Raw genomic sequence first — 18177 nt, 5'->3', positions numbered from 1 at the left:
CGATATGGAGATTCCTGAAAAAACTAGGAAAAAAAAACCACCATATGACCCAGCAATCCCACTCCTAGGCATTTACCCTGAGGAAACCCAAATTGAAAGAGACACATGTATCCCATTGTTCATTGTACCCCTATTTACAATAGCTAGAATATGGAAGCAACCTAGATGTCCATCGACAGATGAATAGATAAAGAAGTTGTGGTATATATGCTGCTGCTGCGAAGTCGCCTCAGTCGTGTCCGACTCTGTGTGACCCCATAGACGACAGCCCACCAGGCTCCGCCATCCCTGGGATTCTCCAGGCAAGAACACTGCAGTGGGTTGCCATTTCCTTCTCCAATGCATGAAAGTGAAAAGTGAAAGTGAAGTCGCTCAGTCGTGTCTGACTCTTGGTGACCCCCTGGACTTTAGCCTACCAGGCTTTTCCATTCATGGGATTTTCCACGCAAGATTACTGGAGTGGGATGCCATCACCTTCTCCATGTGGTATATATACACAATGGAATATTCAGTTCAGTTCAGTCGCTCAGTGATGTCCGACTCTTTGCGACCCCATGAATCGCAGCACACCAGGCCTCCCTGTCCATCACCAACTCCCGGAGTTCACTCAAACTCACGTCCATCGAGTCGGTGATGCCATCCAGCCATCTCATCCTCTGTCATCCCCTTCTCCTTCTGCCCCTAATCTCTCCCAGCATCACAGTCTTTTCCAATGAGTCAACATTTCGCATGAGGTGGCCAAAGTATTGGAGTTTCAGCTTTAGCATCATTCCTTCCAAAGAAATCCCAAGGCTGATCTCCTTCAGAATGGACTGCTTGGATCTCCTTGCAGTCCATGGGACTCTCAAGAGTCTTCTCCAACACCACAGTTCAAAAGCATCAATTCTTCGGCACTCAGCTTTCTTCACAGTCCAACTCTTACATCCATACATGACTACTGGAAAAACCATAGCCTTGATTAGACAGACCTTTGTTGGCAAAGTAATGTCTCTGCTTTTTAATATGCTATCTAGGTTGGTCATAACTTTCCTTATTACTCAGCCATAAAAAGGGAACTCATTTGTGTCAGTTCTAATAAGGTGAATGAACCTAAAACCTATTATACAGAATGAAATCAGAAAGAGAAAGATAAATATCATATTCTAACGCATATATATGGAATCCAAAAACATGATACTGAAGAATTTATTTACAAGAAAACAATGGAGAAACTGGGATTTTGGAGAAATTGGGATTCACTCCAATCCCAAAGAAAGGCAATGCCAAAGAATGTTCAAACTACCACACAACTGCACTCATTACACGCGCTAGTAAAATAATGCTCAAAATTCTCCAAGCCAGGCTTCAGCAATACGTGAACTATGAAATTCCGGATGTTCAAGCTGGTTTTAGAAAAGGCAGAGGAACCAAAGATCAAATTGACAACATCCGCTGGATCATCAAAAAAGCAAGAGAATACCAGACCACCTGACCTGCCTCTTAAGAAACCTGTATGCAGGTCAAGAAGCAACAGTTAGAACTGGACATGGAACAACAGACAGTTTCCAAATAGGAAAAGGAGTACGTCAAGGCTGTATATTGTCACCCTGCTTATTTAACTTATATGCAGACTACATCATGAGAAATGCTGGACTGGAGGAAGCAAAAGCTGAAATCAAGATTGCCAGGAGAAATATCAATAACCTCAGATAAGCAGATGACACGACCCTTATGGCAAAAAGTGAAGAAAAACTAAAGAGCCTCTTCATGAAAGTGAAAGAGGAGAGTGCAAAAGTTGGCTTAAAGCTCAACATTCAGAAAATGAAGATCGTGGCATTCGGTCCCATCACTTCATGGCAAATAGATGGGGAAACAGCGGAAACAGTGGCGGACTTTATTTTCCTGGGCTCCAAAATCACTGCAGATGGTGATTGCAGCCATGAAATTAAAAGACGCTTACTCCTTGGAAGGAAAGTTATGACCAACCTAGACAGTATATTCGAAAGCAGAGACATTACTTTGCCAACAAAGGTCCATCTAATCAAGGTTATGGTTTTTCCAGTAGTCATGTATGGATGTGAGACCTGGACTGTGAAGAAAGCTGAGTGCCGAAGAATCGATGCTTTTGAACTGTGGTGTTGGAGAAGACTCTTGAGAGTCCCATGGACTGCAAGGAGATCCAACCAGTCCATCCTAAAGGAGATCAGTCCTGGGTGCTCATTGGAAGGACTGATGTTGAAGCTGAAACTCCAATACTTTGGCCACCTGATACAAAGAGCTGACTCACTGGAAAAGACCCTGATGCTAGGAATGATTGAGGGCAGGAGGAAAAGGGGACAACAGAGGATGAGATGGTTGGATGGCATCACTGACTCAATGGACATGGGTTTGGGTGGACTCCGGGAGTTGGTGATGGACAGGGAAGCCTGACGTCCTGCAGTTCATGGGGTCGCAAAGAGTTGGACATGACTGAGCGACTGAACTGAATTGAATGGAGAAACAGACATAGAGAATAGACTTATGGACATGGGGTGAGGGGGAAGAAGGCGAGATGTATGGAAAGAGTAACATGGAAACTCACATTACCATATGTAAAATAGATAGCCAATGGGAATTTGCTGTATGGCTCAGGAAACTCAAACAGGTGCTCTGTATCAACTTAGAGTGGTGGGACGGGGAGGAAGATGGGAGGGAGTTTCCAAAGGGACTGAATATATATACCTATGACTGATTCATGTTGAGGTTTGACAGAAAACAGCAAAATTCTATAAAGCAATTATCCTTCAATAAAAAAAATTTTTTAATGATAAATTTTATATTATTATGCATTTTACCACAATAATAAAAGTACTTATTGCTCAGATCAAAAGCAAAACTATATTACCTTTGACTCAGTCTCTTTCTTTTATTTCCCAAAGTCAATACATTAGCAAATTCTGTGGATTATACATTCAAAATAGCTATCAAATTTACCACTTCTTACCACCACACTAACATCTTTGTGCATACCACCTTCCCCTTCCTCTAGGATATCTATCCACTAGAGCCAACTCAATCCCACCCCATATCCCTGGTGGAGGACAAAGTTAGCAAACACAGATACAGGGGAGGTCTCCTTGCATAGTCAACAGAGAGGATGCCAAAACCACACACCCTTTCTCTCTGAAGTTCTCCTGCCTGAAATAGGCCTTATGTGAAGAAAGGAATACATTTTCACTTTAAGTGACATTCAAAATTTAACAATTATATGGGTTCAGATAATTTAATAATTCCATTCTTTGAACAAAGGGTAAATGAAGGACTTCTAAAATTATATGTATGCCCAGAAAATTTGCATAACTGTCCTGAATTCTATCCAAGGTCAAGGAAGAAATAATTACATGAACAGGTTTAAATGGGCATTCAAGAAGGAGGTAGACAGAAGAATGTAAAATACAAATAAAAGATTATTTTCTATAATAAACAAAGACAAACTACCCAAGAGATAAATGAGATAAGTATATACATAGACACCTGACAGAAGAGTAAACCCGAAGGGCCCATATACAAGTGAAAAGATGTTCAACTTACTAACGGTCATTGTTTAGTCAGTAACTTGTGTCCAACCCTTTGGTGACCTCCATGGAATGAAGCTGCCAAACTCCTCTTGTCCATGGGATTTCCCAGGCAAGAATACTGAAGTAGGTTGCCATTTGTTTCTCCAGGGGATCTTCCTAACTCAGGGATCCAACTCATGTCTCTGCATTGCCAGGATGATGCTTTACCATTGAACCACCAAGGAAAAGTGAAGTCACTCAATCATGTCTGACTGTTTGAGACCCCATGGACTGTAGCCCACCAGGCTCTGCTGTCCATGGAATTTTCTAGGCAAGAGTACTGGAGTGGGTTGCCATTTCCTTCTCCAGGGGATCTTCCCGATTATACTAATGGTCAGGATAACTCAAATTAAAATGAGTTTTATTTTTAAATAAAATAAGTTTTATTGTAAAGAAATTCAAACCTTTGATGTTAAAGAATTTTAGACATCTAATCCAATCTCAAAGAAGTGCAATGTCAAAGAATGTTCAAACAACGGCATACTATACTCATTTCATATGCTAGCAAGGTAATGAGCAAATCCTACAAGCTAGGCTTCAACAGTACGTGAACCAAGAACTTCCAGATGTACAAGCTGGATTTAGAAAAGGCAGGAGAACCAGAGACCAAATTGCCAACATATGTAAGATCATACAAAAAGCAAGAGAATTACAGGAAAACATCTACTTCTGCTTCATTGACTATGCTAAAGACTGTTGGATCACAACACACTGCAGAAAATTCCTAAAGAGATGGGAATACTGGCCCACCTTACCTGCCTCCTGTGAAATCTGAATGGAGGTCAAAACAAAAACAAAAACAGCTGCAACCAAATACAGAGTAACGGACTGGCTCAAAATTGGGAAAGGAGTATGTCAAGGCTGTGTATTGTCACCCTGCTTATTTAACTTGTATGCAGAGTACATCATGCGAAATGCTGGTCTGAATAAAGCACAAGCTGGAATCAAGATTGCCAGGAGAAATATCAGTAACCTCAGACATGTAAATGACACCACAGAAAATGAAGAACTAAAGAGCCACTTGATGAAGGTGAAAAAGCTGGCTTAAAACTCAACATTCAAAAAGTGAAGATCATGGGATCTGGTCTCATCACTTCATGGCAAATACATCAGGGAAAAATGAAAACATTGACAGACTTTATTTTCTTGGGCTCCAAAATGACTGCAGATGGTGACTGCAGCCATGAGATTATAAGACACTTTCTCTTTGGAAGAAAAGCTATGACAAATCTAAACAGCATATTAAAAAGCAGAGACATCACTTTGTACACAAAAGTCCATATATTCACAGCTATGAATGCCGGTGTTTCCAGCAGTCAAGTACAAATGTGAGATCTGGACCATAAAGAAAATGGAGTGCCGAAGAATTGATGCTTTTGAACCGGGGTCCTGGAGAAGACTCTCGAGAGTCCTTGGACAGCAAGGACATCAAGCCAGCCAATCCTAAAGGATATAAACCTTGAATATTCATTGGAAGGACCGATGCTGAAACTGAAGCTCCAATACTTTGGCCACCTGATGCAAAGAGCCAACTCACTGGAAATGACCTGATGCTAGGAAAGACTGAGGACATGGGGAGAAGTGGACGACACAGGATGAGATGGTTGGATGGCATCATTGACTCAATGGATATGAGTTTGAGCAAACTCCAGGACAGGGAACCCTGGCAGGCTGCAGTCCGTGGGGTCACAAGAGTTGGACATCTCTGAGTGAATGAAAAACAACTTTATGTAACTTCATCAGGAATATCTTTCCTCAAACTTCAGTCTGGTTCAGGATCTCCGATGTGGTCTTCTTCAGACACTAGTCTCAATAGTGTCTTATTATTTAATGACTGTCTTCCCCACAAGACATTGCCTATATCTGGCATCTAGAGTCATACTTACCACACAATAACCACACCACAAAACTTATTGTATGTTTTAATAAATATGTTTCTTTGCTACAGTTAAAATTCATTAGAGGTTTCTCAGCTTCTCGGTCAAAATAAAGTAAACTTTAATTCCAAAGTTGAAGAAAGTAAGAGGTTAGGGACCTTCTTAGGTCCTATTACCACTGATGATAATGAATCTCCAGGGAAGCATAGCTCCATCCAGTAAGAGAATAACATGAATCTCTAGACTGGTTAAGTTTGAGCTCTGCACCTTCTGTATCTCTGAGCTTCCAAGGAGACCAAACAGAACCCCAAGCAGTCCAAGACAAAGAAAGAGTCTGCTACAATTATTTTACCCCAGAACTCTCTATGGACACCGTACTCCTGGAAGGGCCAGAAATCTCTTAAGCCCAACTGAAAAGGAGTTATACTAATCAGCATCTATCGATGTCTGTCTCTGCCTTACTATATGAGGGATGGAAGAATAATTAAATAGGTTTTCACGTCCATTTCCCCAGGAAATTGGTCCAGTGGTAACACAGTGATGGATCAGGAGCAATAGAAGCTTCCTGAGAAACTGGTGAAGTTCTGGGGAATATCCAGAGATTGTTACTTTCTGAGGACAACTGAGAATATGTGGATGGTGAGAGTCAGGGAATATTTCTTAAGAGAGATTGGTTGTTGGAAAATACGAATATTTGCAGACACTGTGTACAAGAGAACAGGACCTGTCTGTGCCCATGACCTGTAGAACATGTTACAGCTCTGGCGCGTCCCTCACTTCGCATCTCTGGTGAGCCCCCAAGAAGTGTACTCCTCGGGCAACCCTGCAGAGTTGGGAGTTTCCTGTGAAAATCAGGCGTCTGCCCTCATCAGAACTGCCTTGAAGACAACTGAGCATCTCACCTAGTATCTAGTGAGGTAATCTACGTTGGTGCAGTTTTTGGTGTGGGGAAGGGGAACCTGATTCCTCTGGATGCTCTGGCTGGAAGCCTGCCATGTGTTTTCAGGTGTCCACTGGCGGGCTGTGGCACAGCTCACTTCTCTGATTTTTTGCATCATTCTCAGTATCCTGACTCAGGAAAAGCTGATGGCTCACAGAATCATTATTGCTTTCCTTCACTCTATTTACAGACAGCCATTTATTTCCCCTTTGTCTCTCTCAAACTTTTTTACCCAACTCTTAGTCCAACTGGGCTCATTGTGCTGGCTTCTTTTCTGATTTTGAATTTAAGTTACTTTATAAGTGATAATAAAAATAATAAAGAGACAGAAGAAAAATCACCCGCCATCCTCCCATCCTGTTATGGCAATTATGCTCATTTTCCTGTGTTCTCATCCAATTCTTCCCCATATAAATACATATTTTACACAGCTATACTGCACTGTGTTATCATATCTCTGAGGCAGGCTTATCACATTAGTTTCTGCTCCTGTCTCAGAGAGAGTCAGCTCTTCTTCACAGAAGCTTGCCTTTACCTGTTATTTCTATAAAGGACAAGCAATGGCAAGAATGCCTACTTCTTTATCCAGATATCTAAGTGAATGAAGCCACTCAGTCGTATCCAACTCTTTGTGATCCCATGGACTGTAGCCTACTAGGCTCCTCCATCTGCAGGATTTTCGAGGCAAGAATGCTGGAGTGAGTTGCCATTTCCTTCTGCAGAGGATCTTCCCAACCCAGGGATCAAACCCAGGTCTCCTGCATTGTAGGCAGATGCTTTACCATCTGAGCCATCAGGGAAGTCGGTAAGACACTGTTAAATAATGTAAGAACTAAAAACAAATAATAATAATAATGTAAGAACTAGAAAAAAATTATTCAAAACACAGACATATTCTCTAAAATTGAAATTGAACCAATGAACAATTCTAAATATGAGCATTTATCATTATTATTCTTCATTATGATTACTTAGGAATTTATCCCAAAGAAGTAATCGTGATGCCTAATTTACAAATACATGTTTTATTCCCACTGAAGAAGCAGAGTTTGATGAAGTTAGAGAACTGGCCCCAGACAAGTTAGTAAATGATGGAGTTCAGGTACAAACATGAAGTCTCTAACTCAAATGCCTCTGTAACAAGTTCTAGAGTAAATTTTCCATTAGTGTTTTTGATAAAGGCCTGTGACCAATGGATGCAGGATTTGCAGAGGAAATATTTTACTTTATTTGAGAGACCCCTTAAAACATCTGGACAAATGTGGGGGGAAAAAATACATCATCTGATCAAGATTTAAAGGGACGAACATTTCCTAACAGACACAAGAAAAATGGGAAAAGAATTGGTAAAGGCAAAACTTTCCCCCAAAAGAATATCAGATAATTGAATCAAAGTATGTAACTTGATGCTAGCTCAGTGAGGAATCTGGACAACTGGCCTGAGAAGGGAGGGAAAGGGACCTGCAGGTTGAAGAAATAAAGGATTTCTTCAGCTCAAAATCCCTCTTTCCTTTCAGTTCCAAGTGTCCTCAGATCCGGAACATCACGACTCCTGATGCTGCACACCTCTGATTGGTCATTCCCAGCAGAGGCCAGAGGAGCCACGGGGAACCACACCACTGTCACCAACTTCATCCTGCTGGGGCTCTCACATGCCTGTGAGCTGCAGATGCTCCTCTTCCTGGGGCTCCTCCTGACCTACCTCCTCACTCTACTGGGGAACCTGCTCATCGTGGTCCTCACCCTCATGGACAGGCGCCTCCACACCCCCATGTACTACTTCCTCCGCAACTTTGCTGCCCTAGAGATCTGGTTCACCTCGGTCATCTTCCCCAAGATGCTCACCAACATCCTGACTGGAAACAGGACCATCTCCCTGGCAGGCTGTTTCCTACAAAGTTTTCTCTATTTCTTCCTGGGCACCACAGAGTTCTTCCTACTGGCAGTGATGTCCTTTGACAGGTATGTGGCCATATGTAACCCCTTGCGTTATGTCACCATCATGAGCAAAAGGGTCTGTGTCCAGCTAGTTCTTTCTTCTTGGGTCACAGGGTTCTTTATCATCATCGTTCCAACTTTCCTCACAATTCAGCAGCCATTCTGTGGCCCCAACACCATTGATCATTTCTTCTGTGACAGCTTTCCACTCCTGGAACTCGTATGTGCAGACACAAGTCTGATTGAGCTTCTGGGTTTCATCCTGGCCAATGTCTGCCTCCTGGGCACTCTGTCCGTGACGGCCACCTGCTATGGCCACATCCTCCACACCATCCTGCACATCCCCTCAGCCAAGGAGAGGCAGAAAGCCTTCTCAACCTGTTCCTCCCACATCACTGTTGTCTCTCTCTTCTATGGCAGCTGCATCTTCATGTATGTCCGGTCGGGCAAGGGCGGCCAGGGGGAGGATAGGAACAAGGTGGTGGCCTTGCTCAACACCGTGGTGACCCCAGTGCTCAATCCCTTCATCTACACCCTGAGGAACAAACAGGTGAAGCAGGTGTTTAGGGAGCAGGTGAACAAGCTCTTCTAATAAACCTGTGGATCCAAGAGGCTGCACATAGGATTCCCAGTCAAGCTAAGGGAGCATCAGGCCTCTGCAACAGATGGAGGCTTTCTCATCCAGAAAAAGCTTGATGACATGTTTCTGGGGTGCCAGTCACTGTGAAACTCAGCATCAACTCATAAGCTCTGTGGCCCCTCAAGGCATTTTTAGTAGTTATCATATCTGAATATTTCTCTTCATTCCATCAACGTCTGCTTGGCTTCCCAGCAGAATATACGTTCTTTGATGGCAGGTACTAGCTCTATTGGAGAAGGGCATGGCAACCCACTCCAGTATTACTCCCTGGAGAATCCCATGGACCAAGGAGGCTGGTGGTCTACAGTCCATGGAGTCACAAAGAGTCGGACATGGATGAAGTGACTTAGCATGCTCACACACACACACTAGCTCTATAATTCACCATAAGCCCCAACAACAATCCATTGTCATAGACCAAATGATCTGTAAGCACTTTCAGTCTGATTGATTGCTTTGTGTCTGTTTCTCCAGCACCATCAGAGGAGAGGAGTACAGTCCTCTGGTAGCCCTGTCCTCATTTCAGTCTTACACTCCTGTCACAAAAATATATCAGCAAGAACTCAAAGATAAGAATACTTGCTTATTATTTTACATAGAAGTTACTTATGCTTCTTTAGTATCAAAAGTCTTAGAAATTCCTCATTCCTACTGAGAAAGATGCTTCTACCTACTAACTGGTTACTTCCCTGAGTCCCAGTTTTCTGATCTGTAAAAGAGGATAACAATATCCATTCCAGAGGATTGTGATGAAATATCAGAGATATTCTATGCAAAGTGCCTCTAGTGACTAGAGGATAATAATTCCTCACTAAACGTTAGTTCCTTTCACGTGTTTCTCACTCACCTTCCCTATTTTCTTTTGATTTTCCACAGTTACTAACAAGTGCTTTTTTGTTCAAAATGCCTTAAATGTTTAAAAATGTTACCAATTGTATATTCAAAATGTTATATTAAGTCATATATAAAGTTACATACAGTCTTTCATTTTGAAATTTGTTACTAAGTTGTTTAATATTTGATGAAGTTGAAATTAAGTCATATTGGTAAATAATCAAAGATTAAATAAAGAAATTAACATATTCTTAACCAAAAATTATTACATGAATAACACGTTCAAGGAAATATTCTATGTCATCTAGGAGATAATAATATATGCCCTTGAAGAATCTGAAGTCTAATAAGGAAGATAGAAAGTACACAAATAGCTATAGTCTAGGGTATAAAATGATTTTTTTGAGAAAATACCATATGTAGCTCTTCAACGATAAATTTGAAAAACAAGAGGAAATTAATGATTCCCTAGAGAAAGAGAATTTTCAAAAACCAAAAAAGAAATAGAAAACTAGGCAAATTACCACAGAAAGATTTCAAAAGGGATCTACTATAAACTAAAATACAATGTTCTCAACAACAAAAACAAAGAGGTCTACAAATGGCCAATAAGGATATGAAAGATGTACAACATCACTAATCACTTAGGGAAATGCAAATCAAAATCACAATGAGATACTACTTAACACCCATTAAGATGGCTATTCAGAGAAGGCAATGGCACCCCACTCCAGTACTCTTGCCTGGAAACTCCCATGGATGGAGGAGCCTGGTAGGCTGCAGTCCATGGGGTCGCTAAGAGTCGCCACAACTGAACGTCTTCACTTTCACTTTTCACTTTCATGCATTGGAGAAGGAAATGGCACCCACTCCAGTGTTCTTGCCTGGAGAATCCCAGGAATGGGGGAGCCTGGTGGGCTGCTGTCTATGGGGTCACACAGAGTCAGACACAACTGAAGCAACTTGGCAGCAGCAGCAGCAGCAAGATGGCTATTATTTTTTCCAATACTTTTATATAGAAAATAGCAAGTGTTGGCAAGAATGTGGAGAAACTAGAACTCTTGTGCACTGCTGATGGGAATGTCTAATGATGCAGCCACTGTGGAAAATAGTATCAGTTCAGTTCAGTTCAGTTCAGTCGCTCAGTCGTGTCCGACTCTTTGCGACCCCATGAATCGCAGCACGCCAGGCCTCCCTGTCCATCACCAACTCCTGGAGTTCACTCAGACTCACGTCCATCGAGTCAGTGATGCCATCCAGCCATCTCATCCTTTGTCGTCCCCTTGTCCTCCTGCCCCCAGTCCCTCCCAGCATCAGAGTCTTTTCCAATGAGTCAACTCTTTGCATGAGGTGGCCAAAGTACTAGAGTTTCAGCTTTAGCATCATACCTTCCAAAGAAATTCCAGGGTTGATCTCCTTCAGAATGGACTGGTTGGATCTCCTTGCAGTCCAAGAGACTCTCAAGAGTCTCCTCCAACACCACAGTTCAAAAGCATCAATTCTTCGGCGCTCAGCCTTCTTCACAGTCCAGCTCTCACATCCATACATGACCACAGGGAAAACCATAGCCTTATGGCAGAAAGCGAAGAGGAACTAAAAAGCCTCTTGATGAAAGTGGAAAGCAGTATGGCAGTTCCTAAAAAAAAGTAAACAGATTTACCATATCATCCAGCAATCTCACTTCTGGATATACAGCCAAAAGAAGAGAAAGAGGGACTCAAAGAGATATCCTTGTTCATAGCAGCATTATTCATAATAACCAAAAAGGCAGAAACAACACAAATGTCCACAGATAAATGAATGGATAGCCTAAATGTGGTATGTACATTCAATGGAATATTATTCAGCCTCAAAAAGGAATAGAATTTTGGGGTTTCTCTGGTGGCTCAATGGTAAAGAATCAATCTGCCAAAGCAGAAGATGCAGGTTCAATCCCTGGTCCAAGAAGATCCCACATGCAGCGGAGCAACTAGGCTCATGCACCACAACTACCGAGCCTGTGCTCTAGAGCCTGGGAACCGCAACCACTGAGCTAGCACACCTCAGCTGCTGAGGCCCATGCACCCTGGAGCCCGTGCTCTGCAACAAGAAAAGCTACTGAAATGAGAAGTCTACACAGCACAAGAGAATAGCCCCTGCTTCCTGCAGCTAGAGAAAAGCTCATGCAGCAGTGAAGACCCAGCACAGTCAAAATAAATAAAAGATTTTTTTTAAAAAGGAATGGAATCCTGATAAATCGTACAACTTGGAGGAACCTTGAAGACATTACGCTCACTGAACTAAGTACAACATAAATGGGAATGTGCTGTATGAGTCCACTTACTTGACGTATGGTGGTCACTTTAGTCACTAAGTCATGTCCTACTCTTCCAACCCCATGGACTGCAGCCCACCAGGCTCCTCTGTCCATGGGATTTATCAGGCAAGAGCAATGGAGTGGGTTGCCATTTCCTTCTCCAGGGGATCTTCCTGACCCAGGGACTGAACCCGTTCTACACTCTAGTCAGATTCTTTACCCCTGAGCCACCAGGAAAGCCATTATATGAGGTATAGAGTAATCAAAGTCATGGAGACAGAAAGTAGAATGGTGGTTAACAGGGGCTGAAGGTGGGGGTAGGAATGAGGAGTTATTATTTAATGGATACAGAATTTCAGTTTGGATGATAAACAAGTTCAGGAGATGGATAATGATGATGACTGCACAACAAGGTGAATATACTTGATGCCAACAAACTGTACATTTTAAAGTGGCTAAAATGGTAAAGTTTATATTATTATGTATTTTACCACAATAAGGAAAGTACAGATTCCAGATCAAAAACAAAACTACATTACCTTTGACTCCTCTTTCTCTTATATTCCACAACTAATCTGTTAACTCTGTGGATCATACATTCAAAATAAGTATCAAATCCACTACTACTTACCACCACCACTACCATCTTTCTCCATATCATCTTCCCCTTCCTATAGGATATCCATCTACTTCTTACCACCCGAATCCTATCCCCAGGGTGGGGTTAGCAAACTCAGGTAAGGGAGAGGTGGACTTACAGACTTAACAGATGAAGCCCACAACACACACCCTTTCTCTTTGAAGATTTTCTGCTTGAAACAGGCCTTATATGGAGGAAGAAATACATTTTAACCTTAAATGAAGTTCAAATTTTAACAATTATATGGGATCAGACAATTTGATAATCCCATTCTTTGAACAAATGGTGAATGAAGGACTTCTAAAATTATATGTATGCCCAGAAAATTTGCATAACTGTCCTGAATTTCATCAAAGGTCAAGGAACAAATAACTACATGAACAGGTTTAAATGGACATTCAGGAATGGGGGTAGAGAATGCAAATTACAAATAAAGGATTATTTTCCATAATACACAAAGATAAACAACTCAACAGATAAATGATCTAAAAAAGGATATACATAGATATTTCACAGAGAAACAGACACAAAGAGCCAATACATAAATGAAAACATGTTCAACCATACTAATAATTAGTACAACTCAAAATAACAACCCTTTTTATGATAAAGTATTTTTAATTTTCTAAAGTAATAATGATATTATGTTTTTATTTTAAAGAGTAATAGTGTTTTAATTCTGAAATATTTACAGATGAAATGATTTAATACCTTGGATTTATTCCATCATAATATGGAAAGCAGATGGTGGTCTATTGAAATAAGAATAAGAAGCCATGACTTGGTTTTTTTTGAATCTAGGTGATGACTACATGGAAATTTGTTATACAATTTGTCTATTTTTGTATGTGCTTGAAATTTCCATATTAAAAAATTCACATAAAAAGATAATGGAAAACTTAAAATCATGTGTATATGACCTTGGGTAGTACTTATGACAAAGCAGCAAGAAAAAGTGTAAGAGGTTGCACATGCAGAATCTGGTAGGGATTGGGCACTGAAGAGATTAAATGTTTGTAGGGAAAAAATTAAACATAAACAAAGGAGATCCCCAGGTATTGAATCCAAGTAATTAAAACAATGTTATCACAGAAATAGAACAGTAAGGCAGAAAAGCTGGCTGAAGAGGAAATAATGGTTGGCTTAGATACTTCTATTGTGGGCACTGCAAACCTGAGGCATTGCCTGTTGACTGGGAAAAGGAACTCTTCACAAAACAGTTTCCAATGCCATTGGAATTGTCCAGATATTTGTCTCTCATTCTCATTGTTTAGTTTATAGCAAAGAAAGCTGTCCTGAAATTGGATTGTCATAAAACCAAGAAGAAAATTGTTAATATTTATAAGCTTGTCACCAACCACTTGTACAGTTATGTCTCTATATTCAAACCCAGGCTTTCCTGGTGGCCTAAGAATCCACCTGCAGTGAAAGAGACATGGGTTCGATCCCTGGGTTGGGAATATCCCCCGGAGAAGGAAGTAGCAACCCACTCCAGTATTCTTGCCTGGAGAATTCCATGGGTAGATGAGCCTGGCCAGCTCTAGTCCATGGAGTCGCAAGAGTTGAACATGACTTCATGACTAAACCACCACCATTCAAACCCAAGAAGTAGCAAATACTACTCTCTATAAGTTTATATAAGAATCATTAATGATATCAACTAAGTTCAGGGTTTATAGTACAAGAGATTCAAAACAGTTTTGTCAGCAGAATGTAAAAGACCAAAAGTTATAGAGGTATGATATCTACAAATGGCCCATCGTGCACTGAGTTCCCCATCATGACACCTCAAGACTAAAGCCTAAAAAGGCTAGAAGAGAACTGTATTCGTTACCTATTGAAGAGTCACATATTACCCCAAAACTTGGCTCCGTAAAACAACAAGCATTTATTAGCTCACAGTTTCTGAGTTAGGAATCTGAACAAGGATTGACTATGTGCTTCTGGCTCAAGATATCTCCCAAGGCTGTAACCCAGATATAGGCCAGGGCAGCAGTCACCTCAACGCTTTTCTGGAAGAGAATCTGCTTGCACGTTCACTCCTGTGGCTGCTCACTGGCCTCAAGCACTCACTGGCTACTGACTACAGACAGCAGTTTAAAGGTATGTGGGCGTCTCCACAGGACAGCTCACAACATGGCAGTCGGCTTCCCTCAGAGCAGGCAACAGAGCAAGAGACGCGTGTAAGATGGAAACCATCATCTTGACACATTCTCAAAAATGACACCTCATCCCTTCTACTATCTTCTATTTATTAGAAGGCAGTCACTAGGTGCAGCAGCACAGAAGGGATTACACAAGGACATGAATAGCAGGAGGTGGGGAGGTCACGTCTCTGCTTAAAACCTTCCAATAGCTTCCACTTGCATTTGGAATGAAATCTATCCTCCTTACCAGGTACGGTCTACAAAGCTCTACAAATTTTGAACCCAGCGCGAGTCTCTAGCCAAATATCAAGTCACTGTCACCCTCTTTCTGATTTACTGGCCTTCTCACTTTAAGTCAAAAATACTACCTCTTTGCCATATCCTGGTCTTGACATACCTTCTCTTTGCCTGGGACTCAACCAACCAGCCATCTGGTCAAGCCCTCCTCTGCATTCAGGTCTGAGCTGCAATCACAGTTCCTCACGCATGTCTCTTCTGTCTATCCATCTAAGGCAGAGGCAAGTCTCACTTATTTTCTCTCCTAAACCACCCAGTTCTATGCCTTCATAGCCCTCACAGTGTCTTGTTATTACATATTTACTCTCATGTGTTTCTCTCTGAATTTTAGTATGACAAAAACACTAATTTTTTTCTCTGTTCACAGCCTGAGAGCTGCAGGGCTCAGAAAGCAGTGTGCTTTCTCATACGGCCAGAGGAAGAATACAATCTCTATAAGCCAATCCCAGGAGATGCAACCAGTGTATGCCATGTACACTCCTTCAATTCAGCTGTCCAGTTATCTAGGCCTCCTTCTTATAGGTTCGTGGTGTAGCCTTGACTCTTACCAGGAGTAAGATGACTACACAAGCAGTTCATATGAAGTGATCAGGTGTTTAGGGAGTGGGTGGCTGGCTCTTCACTCTCGGGGAAAAACATTCCCTGAAATTATTCTTCCCTAGTCAGAATAACTCACTAATCCATTTAAAACAGAAAACTGAAAGCCAGTCATTCATTTGCCTCTTCAAACACATCACTGGCTCCTAAAATCATACCACTTTCTGCAGTCAAGTCACATCAGCCAGTTTTATCCAGTCTGGGAAATAGTGTGGTGACCAAGGAGAGAAAATGGGATTCCAAAGTAGTTTTAACTTGAATGGCCCAAGAATGAAGATGAAGACAATTTCAAAGCCCTTTTACCAAGATTCCCCCAATGGAGAGTAAACTCGAGGGGGACCTGGAATCATCTCTGTTTCATTCACCACTCATAGTCATCCTCAGTACATAGTATAGAACCTAGCACATAGTAGGTACTCAACAAACATTTATGGAATGACTGATTAAAGGTTCTTCAGCCCCCCTACACTCCAGCTTATCCTTCAGATTTCAACTTTAAATAACTCCATCAGAAATATATTCCCTTATCCTTCAGTCTGATTCAGGATCTCCTATGAGCTGTTCTTCAAAACACTTGTCACAATAATAATTAATACTCGGGTGTTTAATGTCTGTCTTCCCCACAAGACTCTGCCTGTCTCTGCAATCTAGAGTTAAACTAATCATGCAGGAACTCAACTAAAATTCACTGAATGTTTTAATAACTATTTCTTTGTTACAAATAAACGTCATTAGAAGTTTCTGAGTTTCTCTGTCAGAACAAAGTAAACTTTAAATCCCAAAATTGAAGAAGGTAAGAGGTAAGAGAACTTTCAAGTCCCTATTAACACTGATAATGAATTTCCAGGGAAATACAGCTCCACCCTGCAAAAGAAGCATGTGAACCTTTAGACTGATTAAGTTTGAGCTGTGGAACTGCTGTGTCTCTGAGTTTCCATGGAAACCAAACAGAACCCCAGGCAGTCAAAGCCTGAAGCCAGTTCCACAGAGACAAGGAGTCTGCCATGATTAGTTTACCCCAGAATCCTCTATGGACACTATACTCCTGGAAGGACCAGAAACCTCTTAAGCCCAACTGAAGATGAGTCATATGACTCTGCATCAATTGATGTCTGTTTCTGCCTTAGTATAGGAAGGATGGAAGAATCATTAATTAGGAAGTGTTTTGGCCATGACATGTCAGGAGCACTAGGAGCTTCCTGATAAACTGGTGATATTCTGGGGACTATCTAGGGATAGTTTGTTTCTGAGGATATCTGAGGATACACTGATGGCAAGAGAGTCAGAGAATATTTAAGAGAAATTGGTTGTAAGAAAATATGGATATTTGCTAACATTTGCATGTACTGTCTACAAGAAAATAGGACCTGCTTGTTCCATGATCTGCAGACCATGGTAAAGCTCTGGAGCATCCTTCACTTTGCATCTCTGGTGAGCCCCCAAGAAGCATACTCCTCAGGCAACACTGCAGAGTCAGGAGTTTCCTGTGAAAATCAGGAGTCTTGGAGACAACTGCCTTGGAGACAACTAAGCACCTCACCTAGAATCTACTGAGGTAATCTACATTGGTGCAATATTTGGAGTGGGGAAAGGGGAAGCTGATTTCCTCTGGCTGGAAGCCTGCCACCTGTTTCCAGGTGTCCACTGGCGGGCTTTGGCACAGCTCACTTCTTTTATTTTTTGCATTATTCTCAGTATCCTGACTCAGGAATAGCTGATGGCTCACAGAATCATTAAGACTTTTTTTTCACTGTTTTCATGGACAGCTATTTACTCCCCCTCTGTCTCTCTCAAACTCTTCTACTCAACTCTTAGTCCAAATGGGCTCACTGTGCTGGTTTCTTTTACAACTTTGAATTTAGGTTATTTTATAAGCTTTAATAAAAGTAATAAAGAGACAGAAGAAAAATCACCCACCATCCTCCCATCTTATTGTGACGATTATACTCATTTTTCTGTGTTCTCATCCAATTCTTCTCCATATAGATACGTATTTTACACAGCTACAATGTACTGTGTTACCATTTCTCTGAGTCAGGCTCATCACGTTAGTTCCTGCTCTTGTCTCAGATAGTCAGCTCTTCTCCACAGAAGTTTGCCTTTACCTGTCATTTCTATAAAGGACAATCAATGGCAAGAAAGCCTAGCTCTTTAACCAGATCTCTAAAGACAGTGTTAAACAATGCAAAAATTAAAAATAAAAATCCTTTAAAATGAAGACATATTCTCTAAAACTGAAATTGAACCAATGAACAATTCTGAAAATCAGCATTTATCATTATTATTTAGAATTATTATTACTTAGGAATTTATCCCAAAGTAATAACCTCAATGACATCTAGTCTACAAATGCATGTTCCCTCCCCCATGCAACAATTTCATAGTACATGGATATC

At 41.2% G+C, this 18177-nt stretch overlaps 1 protein-coding gene across 1 annotated transcript; it reads left to right on the top strand.

Moving 5' to 3' along the window:
* Positions 1-7947: 7947 nt before the first annotated feature.
* LOC128054555 (olfactory receptor 49-like) lies at positions 7948-8922 on the top strand. The gene has a single exon (XM_052647193.1). It carries the CDS (start codon positions 7948-7950, stop codon positions 8920-8922), a length of 975 nt encoding a protein of 324 aa, XP_052503153.1.
* Positions 8923-18177: the final 9255 nt, after the last annotated feature.

This window comes from Budorcas taxicolor, chromosome 10 (genome assembly GCF_023091745.1).
Source record: "Budorcas taxicolor isolate Tak-1 chromosome 10, Takin1.1, whole genome shotgun sequence".
Lineage (NCBI taxonomy): Eukaryota > Metazoa > Chordata > Mammalia > Artiodactyla > Bovidae > Budorcas > Budorcas taxicolor.
Note: the sequence above shows the minus strand (reverse complement) of the source record. Positions and strands in the feature narration are given on the sequence as shown.

What these genes read in the sequence shown, in the direction of transcription:
- LOC128054555 (XM_052647193.1), top strand. Translation starts at nt 7,948, where the DNA reads ATGCTGCACACCTCTGATTGGTCATTCCCAGCAGAGGCCAGAGGAGCC.